The 15,344-nt window shown below is 39.0% G+C and overlaps 1 protein-coding gene across 1 annotated transcript; it reads right to left on the bottom strand.

Moving 5' to 3' along the window:
* Window positions 1-1,405: 1,405 nt before the first annotated feature.
* Window positions 1,406-8,117, bottom strand: LOC106086907 (antigen 5 like allergen Cul n 1). The gene is made up of 3 exons (XM_013251726.2): window positions 7,961-8,117; window positions 1,779-2,170; window positions 1,406-1,712 (listed from the first exon to the last, which is right to left on the bottom strand). Exons 1-3 carry the CDS (start codon window positions 8,096-8,098, stop codon window positions 1,448-1,450), a joined length of 795 nt encoding a protein of 264 aa, XP_013107180.2. The 5' UTR covers window positions 8,099-8,117; the 3' UTR covers window positions 1,406-1,447.
* Between the last annotated feature and the right edge of the window lie 7,227 nt (window positions 8,118-15,344).

Genomic DNA, 15,344 nt, shown 5'->3' with positions numbered 1-15,344 from the left:
AAAATTCAATGATTTGCAAGCGTTGCTCGTTAGTAAGTCTATTCATGATGAAATGTCAAAGTATACTGAGCATCTTTCTCTTTGACACCATATCTGAAATCCCACGTGATCTGTCAAATACTAATGCATGAAAATCCTAACCTCAAAAAAATCACCCTTTATACCCGAGGTGGTGGGTATCCAAAGTTCGCCCCGGGCGAACTTAACGCCTTTTTACTTGTTTAACTTCTATTATGAAACCAATATCAGCAATATTTTTATACCCACTACCATAGGAGGAGGGTATACTAATCTAGTCATTCCGTTTGTAACACCTCGAAATATTGATCTGGGATCCCATAAGTGTATATATTCTGATTCGATCTAGCCATGTTGGTCCGACCGTCCGTCTGTCGAAATCACGATGGCTGTCGAACGCGTAAAGCTAGTAGCTTGAAATTTTGTACAGATACTTAATATTGATGTAGGTCGTTGGGGATTGCAAATGGGGCATATCGGTTCAGATTTAGATATAGTTTCCATACAAACGTATCTCTCGATTTGACTTCTTGAGCCCTTACAAGCTACAATTTTTGTCCGATTTGGCTGAAATTTTGCATGTAGTGTTCTGTTATGACGTATAACAACTGTGCTAAGGACGGTCCGAATCGATCTTTGACCTGAAAACCTGAAAGTTCCCATTTAAACCGATCTCCCGTGTTGACTTCTTGAGCCCTTACAAGTCGCAATTTTTGTTCGATTTGGCTGAAATTTTGCATGTGGTGTTAGGTTTCGAATTCCAACAACAGTTCCAAGTACGGTCTAAATCGTTCCATAACCTCGATCATCCTTGTTCGGATCCTAGAAGTATGTGGAATAAAATAAAATTATGCCCATAAACTAAAATTATTTTGTATAAATTTATAGCAGAATACATGGTGGTGGGTTCCCAAGATTCCGCCCGGCTGAACTTAGCTTGTTTTTATTAAAATGACATTTTCCATGCTTCTTCAGCAGTATAATAAAACTATCCAACAATTTGGTGTAGTTCGAATATTTACTCTTTTGTATAGATTTATCAGGAAACAGTTTAGCTGGCAACCCATTGGCTCCTCGAGCCTTGTTGTTTTTCCGTAGTCGTCCTGTTATACTGATATCATTCTGGCTCGGAAGAATAGCAATGACAGCGTTGGTTGTAGGGCATCCTAGTGGCCGCCTCTATCAGATTCCAGCGGCAGTAAATGCTCTTTCTCAGCATACCACCTGCATGTGATATCAGTTCATTATATTGTCCTAGCAGAAGAATGTGCCTGTACCGAAGCCAGCGTTTTAACCATTTTCAATGATTGTTCCTTTATTGCTGGAACCAAAATATAAATATAACTCGTAGTTGTTTGAGGTAAATTTCTTCCCTCTAAAATTTGTATTTAAAATTGTATTAATTATATCCACTAATTATCTATTACTATTATTCTTTATAATGAGGAATATCATTTACATCGTAAAACTCGTTGGCGCTACACAACGCCTTGAAGGTGGGGTCAGTTCCAGTTGTGCATTTACTACCAGGTTCACCTGGTATATAAACGGGTAGACCTTCAATATTGATGTAGGAATAATTGCATGTTAAGATTTGTTGCACAATATCTTCTATAACTGTCTGTTGCAAAATGGCACAACCCATTTGGTTACCCATTTCCTGAACCATGCCAGTAAAGGAACCAATTTGTGTACTAAATAAAAGAAAGTAATATTAAATATGACTTCGAAACTACTATCTCGAGATATACTCCACTTACCCATCTTCTGGTGTTCTATACTCATTGATGGTGTCCATCGAAGCAAGATCACTTTCGGCAAACCAAGTGTCTATTTGATGGAGAGCCGTCTGTTCGGCATCAAAATCATTTCCTCTGTGGTAGATTACTCCAATATTTTGTCCAGCAAAATTAAAATCGTTAGTATTGCGGCATAGATCATGTTCAGCATCACATCGTCGTACATTCAGTTCAGCTAAACGAGCCAATTCGGGATTCCAACGTGTCAGGGCCATGTGAGCAGCTGGTTTGTATTGACCCCAGCCACCAGCTATAGCATTTCGATAAAGATTGTGTCGGAATATGATGGCCTCTTGAAGTTCCGGCCTAATGGGGATTATTTTGACATCAGAAGCGCATATGGGAGCGAAACCCTGTCAATGTAAGTAAGTTGATGTAAAAAATTATCAAAGGTGATTTAGAAGTGCAAATTGTCCTCAACATTCCCAAAAAACATTTTGTAAGTCAAAAATCTCTGAAACTATATAAAAGATATAACGAGAAATTTTTGGTAAGATTTTCAAGCTGCAAGCAAAATCCTACTACAAAATCCTACCACAAAATCCTAACAATTAACAAATAAGGTTTCGTGGAGAGTGGTAATCAACACAGAGGGTCCAAAAATAAGCCGAAACCATTCTGGGTGCTGAAATATGGCATTGATCGTTCCTTCTATAAATGAAAGGAGGGGGGAGGTAGTAAATACCCTTCTCTTTACCCTTATTTAAACAAAATTTCGCTTGCGCTCTTACGGCAACCCGAAAAAACCAACATGGGAGAACTCCCCATCTCAAAACCCCCAAACGGAGATATTGAGATGTAAGAGAAGAGTGCAAATCAGGTCCATTCGACATCCTTAGGCCCTTCGACATCCTTCTTCAAGTTTGTCTAGATAGGTCCAGATTTGGATATAGCTGCCATATAGACCGATCTCTCGATTTAAGGCTTTGGGCCCATAAAAGGTGCATTTATTGTCCGATGTCGCCGATATTTGGGACGGTGATATGTGTTAGGACCTTTAAATTTGAATATAGCTACCATATAGACTGATCTCTCGATTTAAGGTTTTGGGCCCATTAAGGGCGAATTTATTGTCCGATGTCGCCGAAATTTGGGACAGTGAGTTAAGTTAAGTTTCTCGACATATTTCTGCAATTTGGCTTAGATCGATCAAGATTTGTATATAGCTGTCATATAGACAAATCTCTCGATTTAAGGTTTTAGGCCCATAAAAGGCGCATTTATTGTCCGATGTCGCCGAAATTTGGAAAAGTTTGTTGTGTTTGGCCCTTCGACATTCTTCTTCAATTTGGCTCAGATCGGTTCAGATATGGGTATAGCTGCCATATAGACCGATCTCCCGGTTTAGCATCTTAAACCCATAAAAACCGTTTTTATTGTCCGATTTCGCTGAAATTGAAAAAAAGCGATTTGTGCTAGGGCTCTCTATATTCGAACCGAAAATCATTAATATCAGGGCATAATTAGATATAGCTGCCATATTGACCAATCTACCATTATGTTGAAATTTAGAACAGTGACATCCTGTCGACATACGCAAAGTGTTTGGTCCGATTTCGTCGAGATTTGGAAAAATTAGTTGCTCTAGGCCTCATTGTCCGAACTGATTATAGTCCAGATCGGACGAAATTTGGATATAGCTGCCATATAGAGCGATCTATCAATTTAGGTTCTTAAGCCCATAAAAAGCCGCATTTTCCTATATCGCTGAAATTTAGAGCAAAGAGTTGGACTAGACTTTCCGTTGTCCGAACCAAATTTGGTTCAGATCGGACCATACTTTGATATAAATTTGGAACATGGGCGTTGCACTGGGCCACTCGATATCCGAAGCGAAGTATGATCCATATCGGACCATATTTGGACATTGCTGCCATATGTACCGATCCTTAGATCTGGGATCTTAAGCCATAAGATCCTCATTTATAACCTGATTTCCTTGAAGTTTTAAACTGTGACTGATATATATTTCTAGGTACCTGAACCGAATATGATCCAAATCGACCCAAACTTGGGCATTCATATAGATATAGTGGGTTTAAAATAAAATATCCATGGCGATGGGTATCCAAAGTTCGGCACGTCTGAACTTAATGCGGTTTTACTTGGTTTTTATATCCATCACCATAGGATGGGGTATACTAATCTAGTCATTCCGTTTGTAACACCTCGAAATATTCGTCTAAGACCCACTATAGTGTATATAAGACCCAATAAAGTATATATAAAGTATATATATTCTTGATCGTCTCGACGTTCTGAGTCGATCTAGCCATGTCCGTAAGTCCGTCTGTCGAAATCACGATAGCGATCGAACACGAAGAGCTAGCTGTTTAAAATTTTGTACAGATACTTAATAACGAACGATACAGATACTTAATAACGATCCATATAAACCGATCTCCCGATTAGACCTCTTGAGCCCCCGGAAGCCGCAATTTTTCTCCGATTTGACTAAAATTTTGTTTTGCAATGACTTCCAAAAACTGTGCCAAGTAGGGATCAAATTGGTCTATAACCTAATATAGCCCCCATATAAACCGATCTCCCGATATGACTTCTTTAGCCCTTACAAGCCGCAATTTTTGTCCGATTTGGTTGAAATTTTGTTCTGTAATGACTTCCAAAAACTTTGCCAAGTACAGACCAAATTGGTCTATAACCTAATATAGCCCCCATATAAACCGATCTCCCGTTATGACTTCTTGAGCCCTTACAAGCCTCAATTTTTATCCGATTTGGTTGAAATTTTATATGTAGTATTCCGTTATGACTTCCAACAACTGTGCCAAGTCCAAATCGGTCTATAACCTGATTTGACTTCTTGAGCTCTTACAAGTCGCAATTTTTGTCCGATTTAGCTGAAATTTTGCACGCGGCGTTCTGTTACAACTTCCAACAACTGTGTCAAATACCTCGAAATAATCCATAATTTGAGCATGAAGAGTTGTATGAGACCCCCTAAGTATCCTTCCCGAATATTTTGCTGATCCGAATATATATGTATACAGCTGCCATATATACCGATCGTCAGATTTACTGTCTAGAGCCCGATTTCCGATTTCACTGAATTTTAGAACAGAGAGCTGCATAATACCCTTGATGTCCGAGCTAGTTTTAGTCTAGATTCGACCTTATTTCGATAGCTGCCACGGTTTCATAGATCGTGCTAATGTGGTTATTATATATACCTGAGGTTGTGGGTATCCAAAGTTCAGACCGGCCGAAATTAATGCCTTTTTACTTGTTTGATATCTGTTTTCATATTCATGGAGGCCACCGAAGCGCAAAGGTTACCAAATGCTCCTATGAGGCTGAACTTCTGGGTTCGAATCCTGCCGAGAACATCAGAAAAATGTCATCGCTAGTTAACCCCTCCTAATGCTGGCGACAAGGAATTATGCCATTTGAAAAAATGGCAGCCTTGTCAAAGCTCTCCCCAAAGAGGTATCGCACTGCGGCACGCCGTACGGACTCGGCTATTAAAGGAAGGTCCCTTGTCATTGAGCTTTAACTTCAGTCGGACAGCTACTCATGAGAAGTTTGCCCCTCTTCCTTAATGGAATTTTGGCAAATTTACATTTTGGCATATCTCATCTCCCTTTCTACCCTTCGGACGGAGCGGGGGTGGTGTTATGATTTTTCACTTGTTCTTCTTTTTTCCTTTTCTTCTTTTTTATACCCTCCACCATAGGATGGGGGTATACTAATTTCGTCATTCTGTTTGTAACTACTCGAAATATTCGTCTGAATATATATATTCTTGATCGTCGCGACATTTTATGTCGATCAAGCCATGTCCATCCGTCCGTTCGTTTGTCCGTCCGTCCGTCCATTCATACGTCCATTCGTTCGTCCGTCCGTCTGTCTGTCGAAAGCACGCTAACTTCCGAAGGAGTAAAGCTAGTCGCTTGAAATTTTGCAAAAATACTTATTAGTGTAGGTCGGTTGGTATTGTAAATGGGCCATATCGGTCCATGTTTTGATATAGCTGCCATATAAACCGATCTTGGGTCTTGACTTCTTGAGCCTCTAGGGTGCGCAATTCTTATCCGATCGGAATGAAATTTTGCACGACGTGTTTTGTTATGACGTCCAACAACTGTGCCATGTATGGTTCAAATCGGTTTTTAACCTGATAAAGCTGCCATATAAACCGATCTTGGGTCTTGACTTCTAGAGCCTCTAGAGTGCTCAATTCTTATCCGATTGGAATGAAATTTTGCACGACGTATTTTGTTGCGACATCCAACAACTGCGCCTAGTATGGTTCAAATCGGTTCATAACCAGATATAGCTGCCATATAAACCGATCTGGGATCTTGACTTCTTGAGCCTCTAGAGGGCGCAATTCTTATCCGATTGAAATGAAATTTTTGCACGAGGGGGTTTTGTTATGATATCCAACAACTGTTTGAAGTATGGTTCAAATCGGTGCATAACCTGATATACCTGTCATATAAACAGATTTTGGGTCTTGACTTCTTGAGCCTCTAGAGGGCGCAATTCCTATCCGATTTGGTTGAAATTTTGCATGACGTATTTTATTCTTACTTTCAACAACTGTGTCAAATAAGGTTCAAATCGGTTCATAACCTGATATAGCTGCCATATAAACCGATCTGGGATCTTGACTTCTTGAGCCTCAAGCGGTCGCAATTATTATCCGATTTGCCTGAAATTTTGTACGACGGATCCTCTCATGACCATCAACATACGTGTCATTATGGTCTGAATCGGTCTATAGCCCGATACAGCTCCCATATAAATCGATCTCTCTATTTTACTTCTTGTGCCAACAAAGGGCGCAATTCTTATTCGAATTGGCTGACATTTTACAAAGGTCTCCAACATAGCAGAGCACATTTTTTCTTTTATCTTTTTTTGCCTAAGAAGAGATGCCGGGAAAAGAACTCGACAAATGCGATACATGGTGGAGGGTATATAAGATTCGGCCCGGACGAACTTAGCACTCTTTTACTTGTTTCTTGCTAAGGTGTCACAATGGGGCAGACTGCCCTGCGAAATGGGCTACATATTCAGCTTAAACTTCTCATAGCCGCACCTATCCTGTATCATAACTTTTAGTGTCCCATGTACGTTGATACCGAATTTCGTACTGTTCTCTTTTGTACGTACATAGAAGCCGAATTTCGGTCTGATGTCTCTTGACATTCGTCTTGTCTAGTATCGGTCTCCAGTTGAAGTAGACCGCGAAGATCTCTCCATAAGATAATTTTCTTCTCCCCAAATAAGATATCCTCCACACGCCGATGTTCTTAACTTCGATTATAGGACAGTGCTATAATTTGGCGGGCAATCGAAGAGATTTTTTATTGGGTTTACAATAAGTGCTACGTAACCAAAAATGCGCCGAGATGTCCGTTGATGCTGTTGTAATATTTTACTTTGCTCTTTCTCTCAATCAGAACTTTCAGAACTTGCTGGCGGTTTTTGTGTGGCATTCAGCCAAGTTAAACTCTTACAAAAGTAATGCCGCTCTGGGGAACGCCGTTCGGACTCACGTACTTGAATCCATCAACAATCATTGATAAGAATAGAAGTGTCTCCGCTGTTCCTTAAGAGAATGTTTGTGGGCGGTTTTACAATTTGTAACCCTCTGCTTGGCAATGTGAAGTATAGTCCGATCCAGTATTAATTGTTATCCGTTCCATACATTTTTTCTACGTTCCCAATTTGCACGTTAGGTTCCATACCAAGTATGGTTTAAATCGGTTCATCACGTGTTTAGATTCCATAGAAACTGATATCCCTTGGTGGTTTCTTGAGCCCCTAGAGGAAACGACTCTTATCCATAATTTGGATGAAATTTTGCGTTTTGGCTTTTGTCAAGCCAAATTAGATCCATAAATTGATATCCCGTTGAGACTCCTTGAGCGTCTATTAAACGCAAGTCTTATCCAAAGAACATAAAGATTTTTAATTTTCACTATTGATAAGAGTTACAATTGTCGTTCTGAGAACTTGATAATTTATGTTGGAGATTCTGCCGGGTCACTTTTATTTATTTTTATAATGTTTTGGTTACACTTTCACTCGAACGCTTAGAATGCCATCCATACGGATATTTTTTTGTTTCATTCTCTTCACAGTCTTTTACACAGTTTCACATTTTCACTTACCCCAGTGTTGTTACATGCAATATGACCCTCGAAACCATAGCAAAGATCGAGGTCACAGTAGTTAGTTTCGCCTGCCAAAGAATAGTGTGCAGCTCCCAACAACAATAGAAGGGCACACAGTCTATCGAATGCGGACATTTTTGTATTCTGTTGAATTATCTAACGACAAATGCTCGATGTGACGCAAATTTCATTCTTTTATACGTTTCTATTTGCTTAACAAAATTTATTATTTTTTCAAAAAGCGAAAAAACTCCATATTTAAGCAATTGTTCTAATTTAACCTTTTATTAAAGAAGAAAAAAAAATTATGTACCTTTTGCTATTTTTGTTTGCGCTCGTTTCGTTTTATTTGTATAAAGAGCTTTTGTATTAGCTACAAAAATTGAGTCTACAAGCGTATAAGACTATATCTTGTGTAAAGCTTATCATATTTCTAACACCTGGCAGATGCGAGTATTTTGGTGGTTGGCCTAAAAATGTAAACTTTAAAGGGCCAATCAAGCAGATCAGAGTGTTGGATTTCCAGATGATTTTATTGAAAAAAAAAAAGATTTAATTTTTTTTTAAATTAGTTATACCCACCACTGAAGGTTGAGGTAGTTGTTCATTTCCTTATTCCATTTGAAAAACTTTGAAATATCCATTTCCGACCCTATAAAGTATATATATATATCTGTGATCGTCGTAAAAATTTAATGATTAATGAATTTAAACGATCCAGACATTTCTGTTCGCATGTATGTTGAATCACGCTACAGTCTTCAAAAATGGAGATAATTAGCTGAAACTCTACACAGATTCTTGCTTGGCCATAGGCAGATTTATTTCGAAGATGGGCCATATCAGACCAAATCTTGATATAGCCCCCATATGTACACACCGATCAGCCGATTAAGGGTCATAGACCTATTAAAGCCACATTTATTTCCCGATTTCGATGAAATTTGGGACAATGTGTTGCGTTATTGCTCCTCGACATTCGCACCGAGTATGGTCAAGATCGGGTTATATTTGGATATAGCTGCCATATAAACCGATCTTCCGATTTAAGGTCTTGGTCCCATAAAAGGTGCATTTAGTATCCGCTGAAACTTGGCACAGTGAACTATGTTATGCTTTCCGGCATATTTGCCTATATGGTCCAGATCGGTCTATATTCCGATTTAAGGTTTTGGGCCCATAAAGGCACATTTATTACTCGATTTCGCTAAAATTTGTCATAGTGAGGTGTGTTAGGCACTTCGATGTCCGTGTATATAGCATTATATAGCATTGATCTTTCCATATTCGCAGATAGCTGCCACATATATCGATCTCCGATTTAAGGTATTGGGACCACAAAATGCGCATTTATTATCCGATTTCGCCAAAATTTGACACAGTGACTTATGTTAGGCTTTTTGACGCCCGTATCGTATATGGTTCAGATCGATCTATATATTGGGATATGGCTACCATAATAATTAATAATTGTTCTAAAAAATTTAACAATGACTTGTACTTATTAGACCACTCAATGTCCGTGTCGAATTTTGGGGGCATAAATCATAAATTTTTCACCGGATTATGATGAAAGGTGGTTTTAATATATACCGAGGTGGTGGATATTAAAAAGTTCGGCCCGATCGAACTTAATGCCTTTTTAAAAGAGAAAACAGGCGAATATTGCCATAAACTATTGTGCCTATTTCTTTAAAACCTCATACTTAAGAGTAAACTGACGGGAAGGTTCTAAATATTGTAAGCAGCTAGTGTGCTAGGAATTACCTCTTTTAATATGTCTTGTATCTTTAATTTTGTTTATCTGATATGCCATTGCCATTTAACTTAAACTTAAACATTTTAAAATAACGGTAATGCGACATATACTAGCGACATCTCTTTGTGAGTAATGCTGTTTTCAAATTCACCACACCTTATATTCACCATACTCGGTTTATAAATGGAATAACATCCTCAGTGTAGAACAAAACCCCTCAAAATAAAACGGTGGTTTTTACGAAATCGTTTATGTGACAACGAAAATTTAAAAACTATTCGTTGTCCATCATAGATTTAATAGCACTCTTTTTGTGCCATAGTGGTCTTCTTTCTTTTTTTTTTTAATCGAGAAAGCTGATTCTGATATCCATATATAGGTTAAGTAACCGTAACCTGTGGCTATGCCTACAACGACAACTATGCTAAGATTTCAGGGTGAAGCCCGATGGACAACGAAAGTCAGATAATCACAAAGTGTGGATTATGACTGTGCTCTCCTTGACTTGAACAGACGTCTCTGTCACGTGTCCGTCATGGTAGGTTACTGTCTGATCGGAAATCATGCTGATACAGGTTGCATGTAACGACTTCTGCAGATGCTGTGAGGACGACGAGAAAGAGGAGACAATGGAACAGCTGTTGTTGTGTTTCTTGCATTGACAAGCAGAAAGCGTCCCACTTTAGGTTCTCATTATTTTGTGAACTTGTTGGATTAAAAAGGAAAGAAATATACCGTATTTGCCTTTTTCTTTTTTATAGGATGGGGGTATACTAACTTCGTCATTCCGTTTGTAACAAAACGAAATATTGTTGTAAGACTACATTAGGTACATATTCTTCATCGCCATGACATTTTAAATCAATCTAGCCATGTCCGTCCGCCCGTCTTTCTGTCTGTCGAAAGCTTGAAAGCTAACTTTCAAAGGAGCAAAGCTTTGCTCTTGAAAAATCGCACAAACACTTCCTTTTGGTTTAGGTCAGTAGGGATGGTGAATGGGCCATATCGGTCCATGTTTTTGAAATTTTGCGCGACAACTCCAAATAGTTTAAATCGGCCCATAACCCGTTATAGCTCCCATATGTACCGATCTCCTGATTTGACCAACATCCAAACCAAGTATGTCCCTAAGTGGTCGATAACTTGATATAGCTTCATTGGTATAGCGATGCTAATCCAATGCGATCAATAGTAGAGGGTATATAAGATATACTCGAAAGGTATATAAGATTTTACTTGTTAATCCTTCGTGGTAGGATTTTTTACGGCTGGTTTTATCTTCTTGTTTTTTTCTTCGTACGATTTTTGTGTTATTTCGGTCTTCTATTGATCGTAGGATTTTCTTCCACTGGTTCTCTCTTCTATTCGTCGGAGAATTTTTTTCCCAGTGGTTTGTCCTTCTTTTCATCGAAGGGTTTTCAACGGCTACTGCCTTCTTCTGTTCGTTGTAGGAATTGTTTTCGGCTTATTGGTTATTATTTTTATGGCTGGTTCTTTCTTCCATTTTGCATGGGGTCGTTTTTCTTTTCCGCATAGGATTTTTTCCGCTGTTTCGTTTCACGTAGGTTTTGTTCCTCTAGATCCTTTTTGCTTTTATCCTAGAACTTTTAGGCTGGTTCGTTCTTATAATTTCTTCAGCTGTCTCGTTCTTCCTTTCCTCTTAGAGATTTTCTGCCAGGACTTTTGTGCTTTTTCTGTCTTCTATTCATAGTAGGATTTCAGCGGGTTCGTTCTTCTTTTCGTCGTAGGACTTTTTATTGCTACTGCGTTCTTCTGTACGTTTTAGGATTTGGTTTCGGTTGCTTCGTTGTTATTCTTGTGGTAGGGTTTTTACGGCTGGTTCTTTCTATTTTTTGGTTATAGGGTTTTTGCAGCTGGTTTGTTCTTATTTTCGTCGTACGGTTATTTACTCTAGATCGTTTTCTTTTTGTCGTAGAATTTTCGTGCTGGTTCTTTCTTCAATTCGTCATTGGATTTCCTTCTCCTGGTTTGTTCTTCTTTTCGACGTATTGTTTAGCGATCGGGTCACGCATCGCGGGTGGACGAAAAGTCCTTCAGGCTCGATGGACCAAATGTTGGAGATGTGGTGGTTGTTTTTTCTATTTGTCGTAGGATTTTGGTCCTGGTTCGTTCTTCCATTGTCATAGGATTTTCTTCTGCTGGCTCGTCCTCTTTTTGTCATAGGATTTTTCCACTGGTTCCGTCTTCTTTTCCTCGTGGGGGTTTTCCGCCAGATCCTTTCATTTCGTCGAAGGATTTGTTTTTGGTTGCTTTTTTATTGTTTTGTAGCTGTTACGGATTTTTTGCGGCTGCTTCTTTCTTCTTTTTGACATAGGATTGTCTTCCACTGGTTCATTCTTCTATTCGAAATAGGATTTTCCTCAGCTGCTTCGTTCTTATTTTTGTTGTAGAATTTTTTCTTCTGACTCGTTCTTCTTTTCGTCGTATAATTTTTTCTGCTAGCTCGTTCAACCTTTCGTCGTACCGTTCAGCGATCGAGTTACTTCCCAATGGTGGGAGAAAAGGCTTGTATGCTCGTAGGATCATATGATGCATAGGTGGTGGTGGTTGTTTCCACCATGTATGGTGGTGGTTGTTTCCTCTATTTGTCGTAAGATTTTGTTCCGCTGTTCATTCTTCTATTCGTCAGAGGATTTTTTTCTGCTTGTTTGTCCTTTTTGTCATATAATTTACTCCGCTTCTTTAACTCGTAGGGTTTTTTTTCCAAAGGGTCGTTATACTTTTCATCCTTCACGAATTGAGTCACCTATCGCTGGCGGGGGAACACACATTTCGGGTCGAAGTACTTTTTTTTGCTGGTTTGGTCTTTTATTCATTGTAGGATTTCCGTGGGTTCGTCCTTCTGTTCGTCATAAGATTTTTTATTTTTTAGGATTTGTTTTCTTATTTTCGTGGTAGGGCTTTTTACAGCTGGTACTTTCTTCTATTTGTCATAGGATTTTCGTCCACTGTTTCGTTGTTCCCATCGTCATAGAATTTTTGCCGCTGGTTCGTTCTTCTTTTTGTCGTAGGTTTTTTTTTGCTCGAGAATTTTCGTCGTAGAATTTTCGCGCATGTTCGTTCTTCTGTTCGTCAACGATCTCGTCTTTTACCGCGCGTGGGTGAAAAGTCCTTCAGGCTCGAAGGACCAAAAGTTGGAAAGGTTGTGGATTTTGGTCCACTGGTTCGTTCTTCTATTGCCATAGGATTTTCTTCTGCGTGTTCGTCCTTCTTTTCATCAAAGGATTATCGTCCACAGGTTCGTTCTTCTTTTCTTTGTAGGATTTTTTCCGTCAGTTCCTTTTATTTCGTCGTAGCATTCGTTTCGGCAGCTTTGTTATTATTTTGTAGGATTTTTTGCGGCTGTTTCTTCTATTTGGCATACGATTTTTATCCGCTGGTTCGGTCATCTTTTCATCGCACCGTTCAGCGATGAGTCACTTACCGCTGGTGTGGGGAAAGTCCTTTTCGGTTTTTGGACCAAATGTTGGACAGGAAGATGTGGTGATTTTATCCTCTATTTGCCGATTTTGTTCCGCTGATTTGTTCTTATATTCGTCATTGGATTTTCTTGTGATGGTTCGCCATTCTTTTCATCACACGATTTTTTTCCGCTGAATCGTTCTTATTTCCCTCGTTCCTTCTTCTTTTCTTCGTAGATTTTTTCCGCTAGCTGGTCTTACTTTTCGATCGACCAATCGAGACACTTGCCGTTGGCTGGGAAAAACTCGGCTCGAAGAACCAAATGTTACAAAAATAGTTGTGCGATGGTTTAAGGTAAATGAGACACAAACTTAACAATTATTTCTGCATACTTGTTAGCTTACAAATTATTGCTCAACTTATCCACCAGCTAGCAACTTTTACTTTCTTTTCAATGAGTAAACAGATTGTTGTGAACCCTGCAAGTAGTTTTACGCGTTATCATAGACAGCAGACAAAGCCCAACCCTATATATCCTATCGATTTGGGAAATTCTTATGATTTGTACAGCTGATCCCACTTCTCTTGATTTTCATTTGAGGTATTGTCTGGCATAAGCGCAACACAAACGATTTCATTAGAGTCCCACCAAACCGACAAAATGTACTTTTTTGGTTAATATTGGCCTTTAAAGTGGTTTGGGCTGGTTCATTCCAATTCATTCATTTCAATCATGAAAGGTGTTTAGAAGAATAACACGAGTATGACAAGTGTCTTTGGGTATCTTGTGCCATCTTACTCGCAAAAAACTGCCCCAATGAACATGTAGGTCGATCGAAACAGTATGGGACCCGAAAGAACGGTATGTGAAAGTAGAGTCCGAAATGCAAAGAGGATATTTCTCGGTCGGGCTCAGCTTGTAGCTTAATTAATATCCAGGCTTAACCGGGAAGCACAAATGTGTACCTCTAATACTACGTTTTTTGTTATATTGCTTCAGACACCTTAAGTTGTCGACGCCTTTGATGACATGCTTGTTTAATCGAATGGAGTTCTATTTGTTGTGTCTATTCAAATAACTTTTTATTTGTTTTTTTTTCTATTTTTTTCTTGTTTTCAGACTGAGTTTTCTGACAGGTGTCGAGCTTGGTAATTGTTTTATTCAAATAGTGTGTTAAAAAGCAAATATAGGCGAAGTTATTGGCAATCCAGTGAACGGTATGAGGGGCCTGGCTTTTCGTTGAATCTAGAATAGAATTTAGACGAATTTGAAAATGTGTGATGAAGGAGTCTACCCTTTTTCAGTAAAATGAGCTTGGAAAAATTTTAATTTGTCCTTAATTTAAGTCTTTAACTAATTAATTTTGAATTATGAAATTAAATGAGTTGTGATATATTCTAAATTGTTAGAAATCCTATGAATTCTCGTATCACTAAATTGTAAAAGAATTAAAGATTAGTGTAAACTAGGTTAGGTTAGAGTGGTAGAGTAGTCTAAACAGACTTACTTAGATTCTTTTAGTCTATTGTGGTAGCAGGGTTGCGACCAAACTCACGACACCCACACTGGTAATTCGAGCACGCTACTACCTCGGCTAAGGGACGATCTATTGTGAACACTCGCTTTGTTTTGAAATTACCATGCTTCACTTATTCGCAGGTAAGGGAGCAAAGCTGTCTTTTTCAAGATTGGGAAGACTAGGACAGGCAGAAATTCTCATTTTGGGATTTCAGGCCGTGCAGTGGCAGGTGATTCCAACATACAGGGGGCTGACAACGAGATAATCACGGTCTCTCTCAATATTGGAAAGACTAGTTTGAGCAAAGATCCTAATACTAAAATATCAGGCAGTGCAATGGCGAGAGACCCAACAAAACCTGACGACAGACCCATCACCGACTTCAAGATTCGGAATACTGGGATAAGATCCTAATATTCAAACATTAGGCAGCGCAGCGACAGGAGTCTCAATGTAACCCAACGAACACAGAGCCGATGATGGTACCATTAACTACATCCAAGAAGCCCATTTACTTAAGATTTGGAAGACTAAAATAGGTAAAGATCCTATTATTTAAGCATCAGTCAGTACAGGGAATGGAAACCCAATATAGCCTAACGAACAGGGAACTGACGATGGAACCATTACCGACTCAATGCAACCCAACGAACAGAGAGCCGATGATGGAACCATTACC

The sequence above is a fragment of the Stomoxys calcitrans genome, chromosome 4 (genome assembly GCF_963082655.1).
Source record: "Stomoxys calcitrans chromosome 4, idStoCalc2.1, whole genome shotgun sequence".
Taxonomy (NCBI): Eukaryota; Metazoa; Arthropoda; class Insecta; order Diptera; family Muscidae; genus Stomoxys; species Stomoxys calcitrans.
The sequence above is the reverse complement of the archived record's forward strand: the minus strand, read 5'-3'. Positions and strand labels throughout refer to the sequence as shown.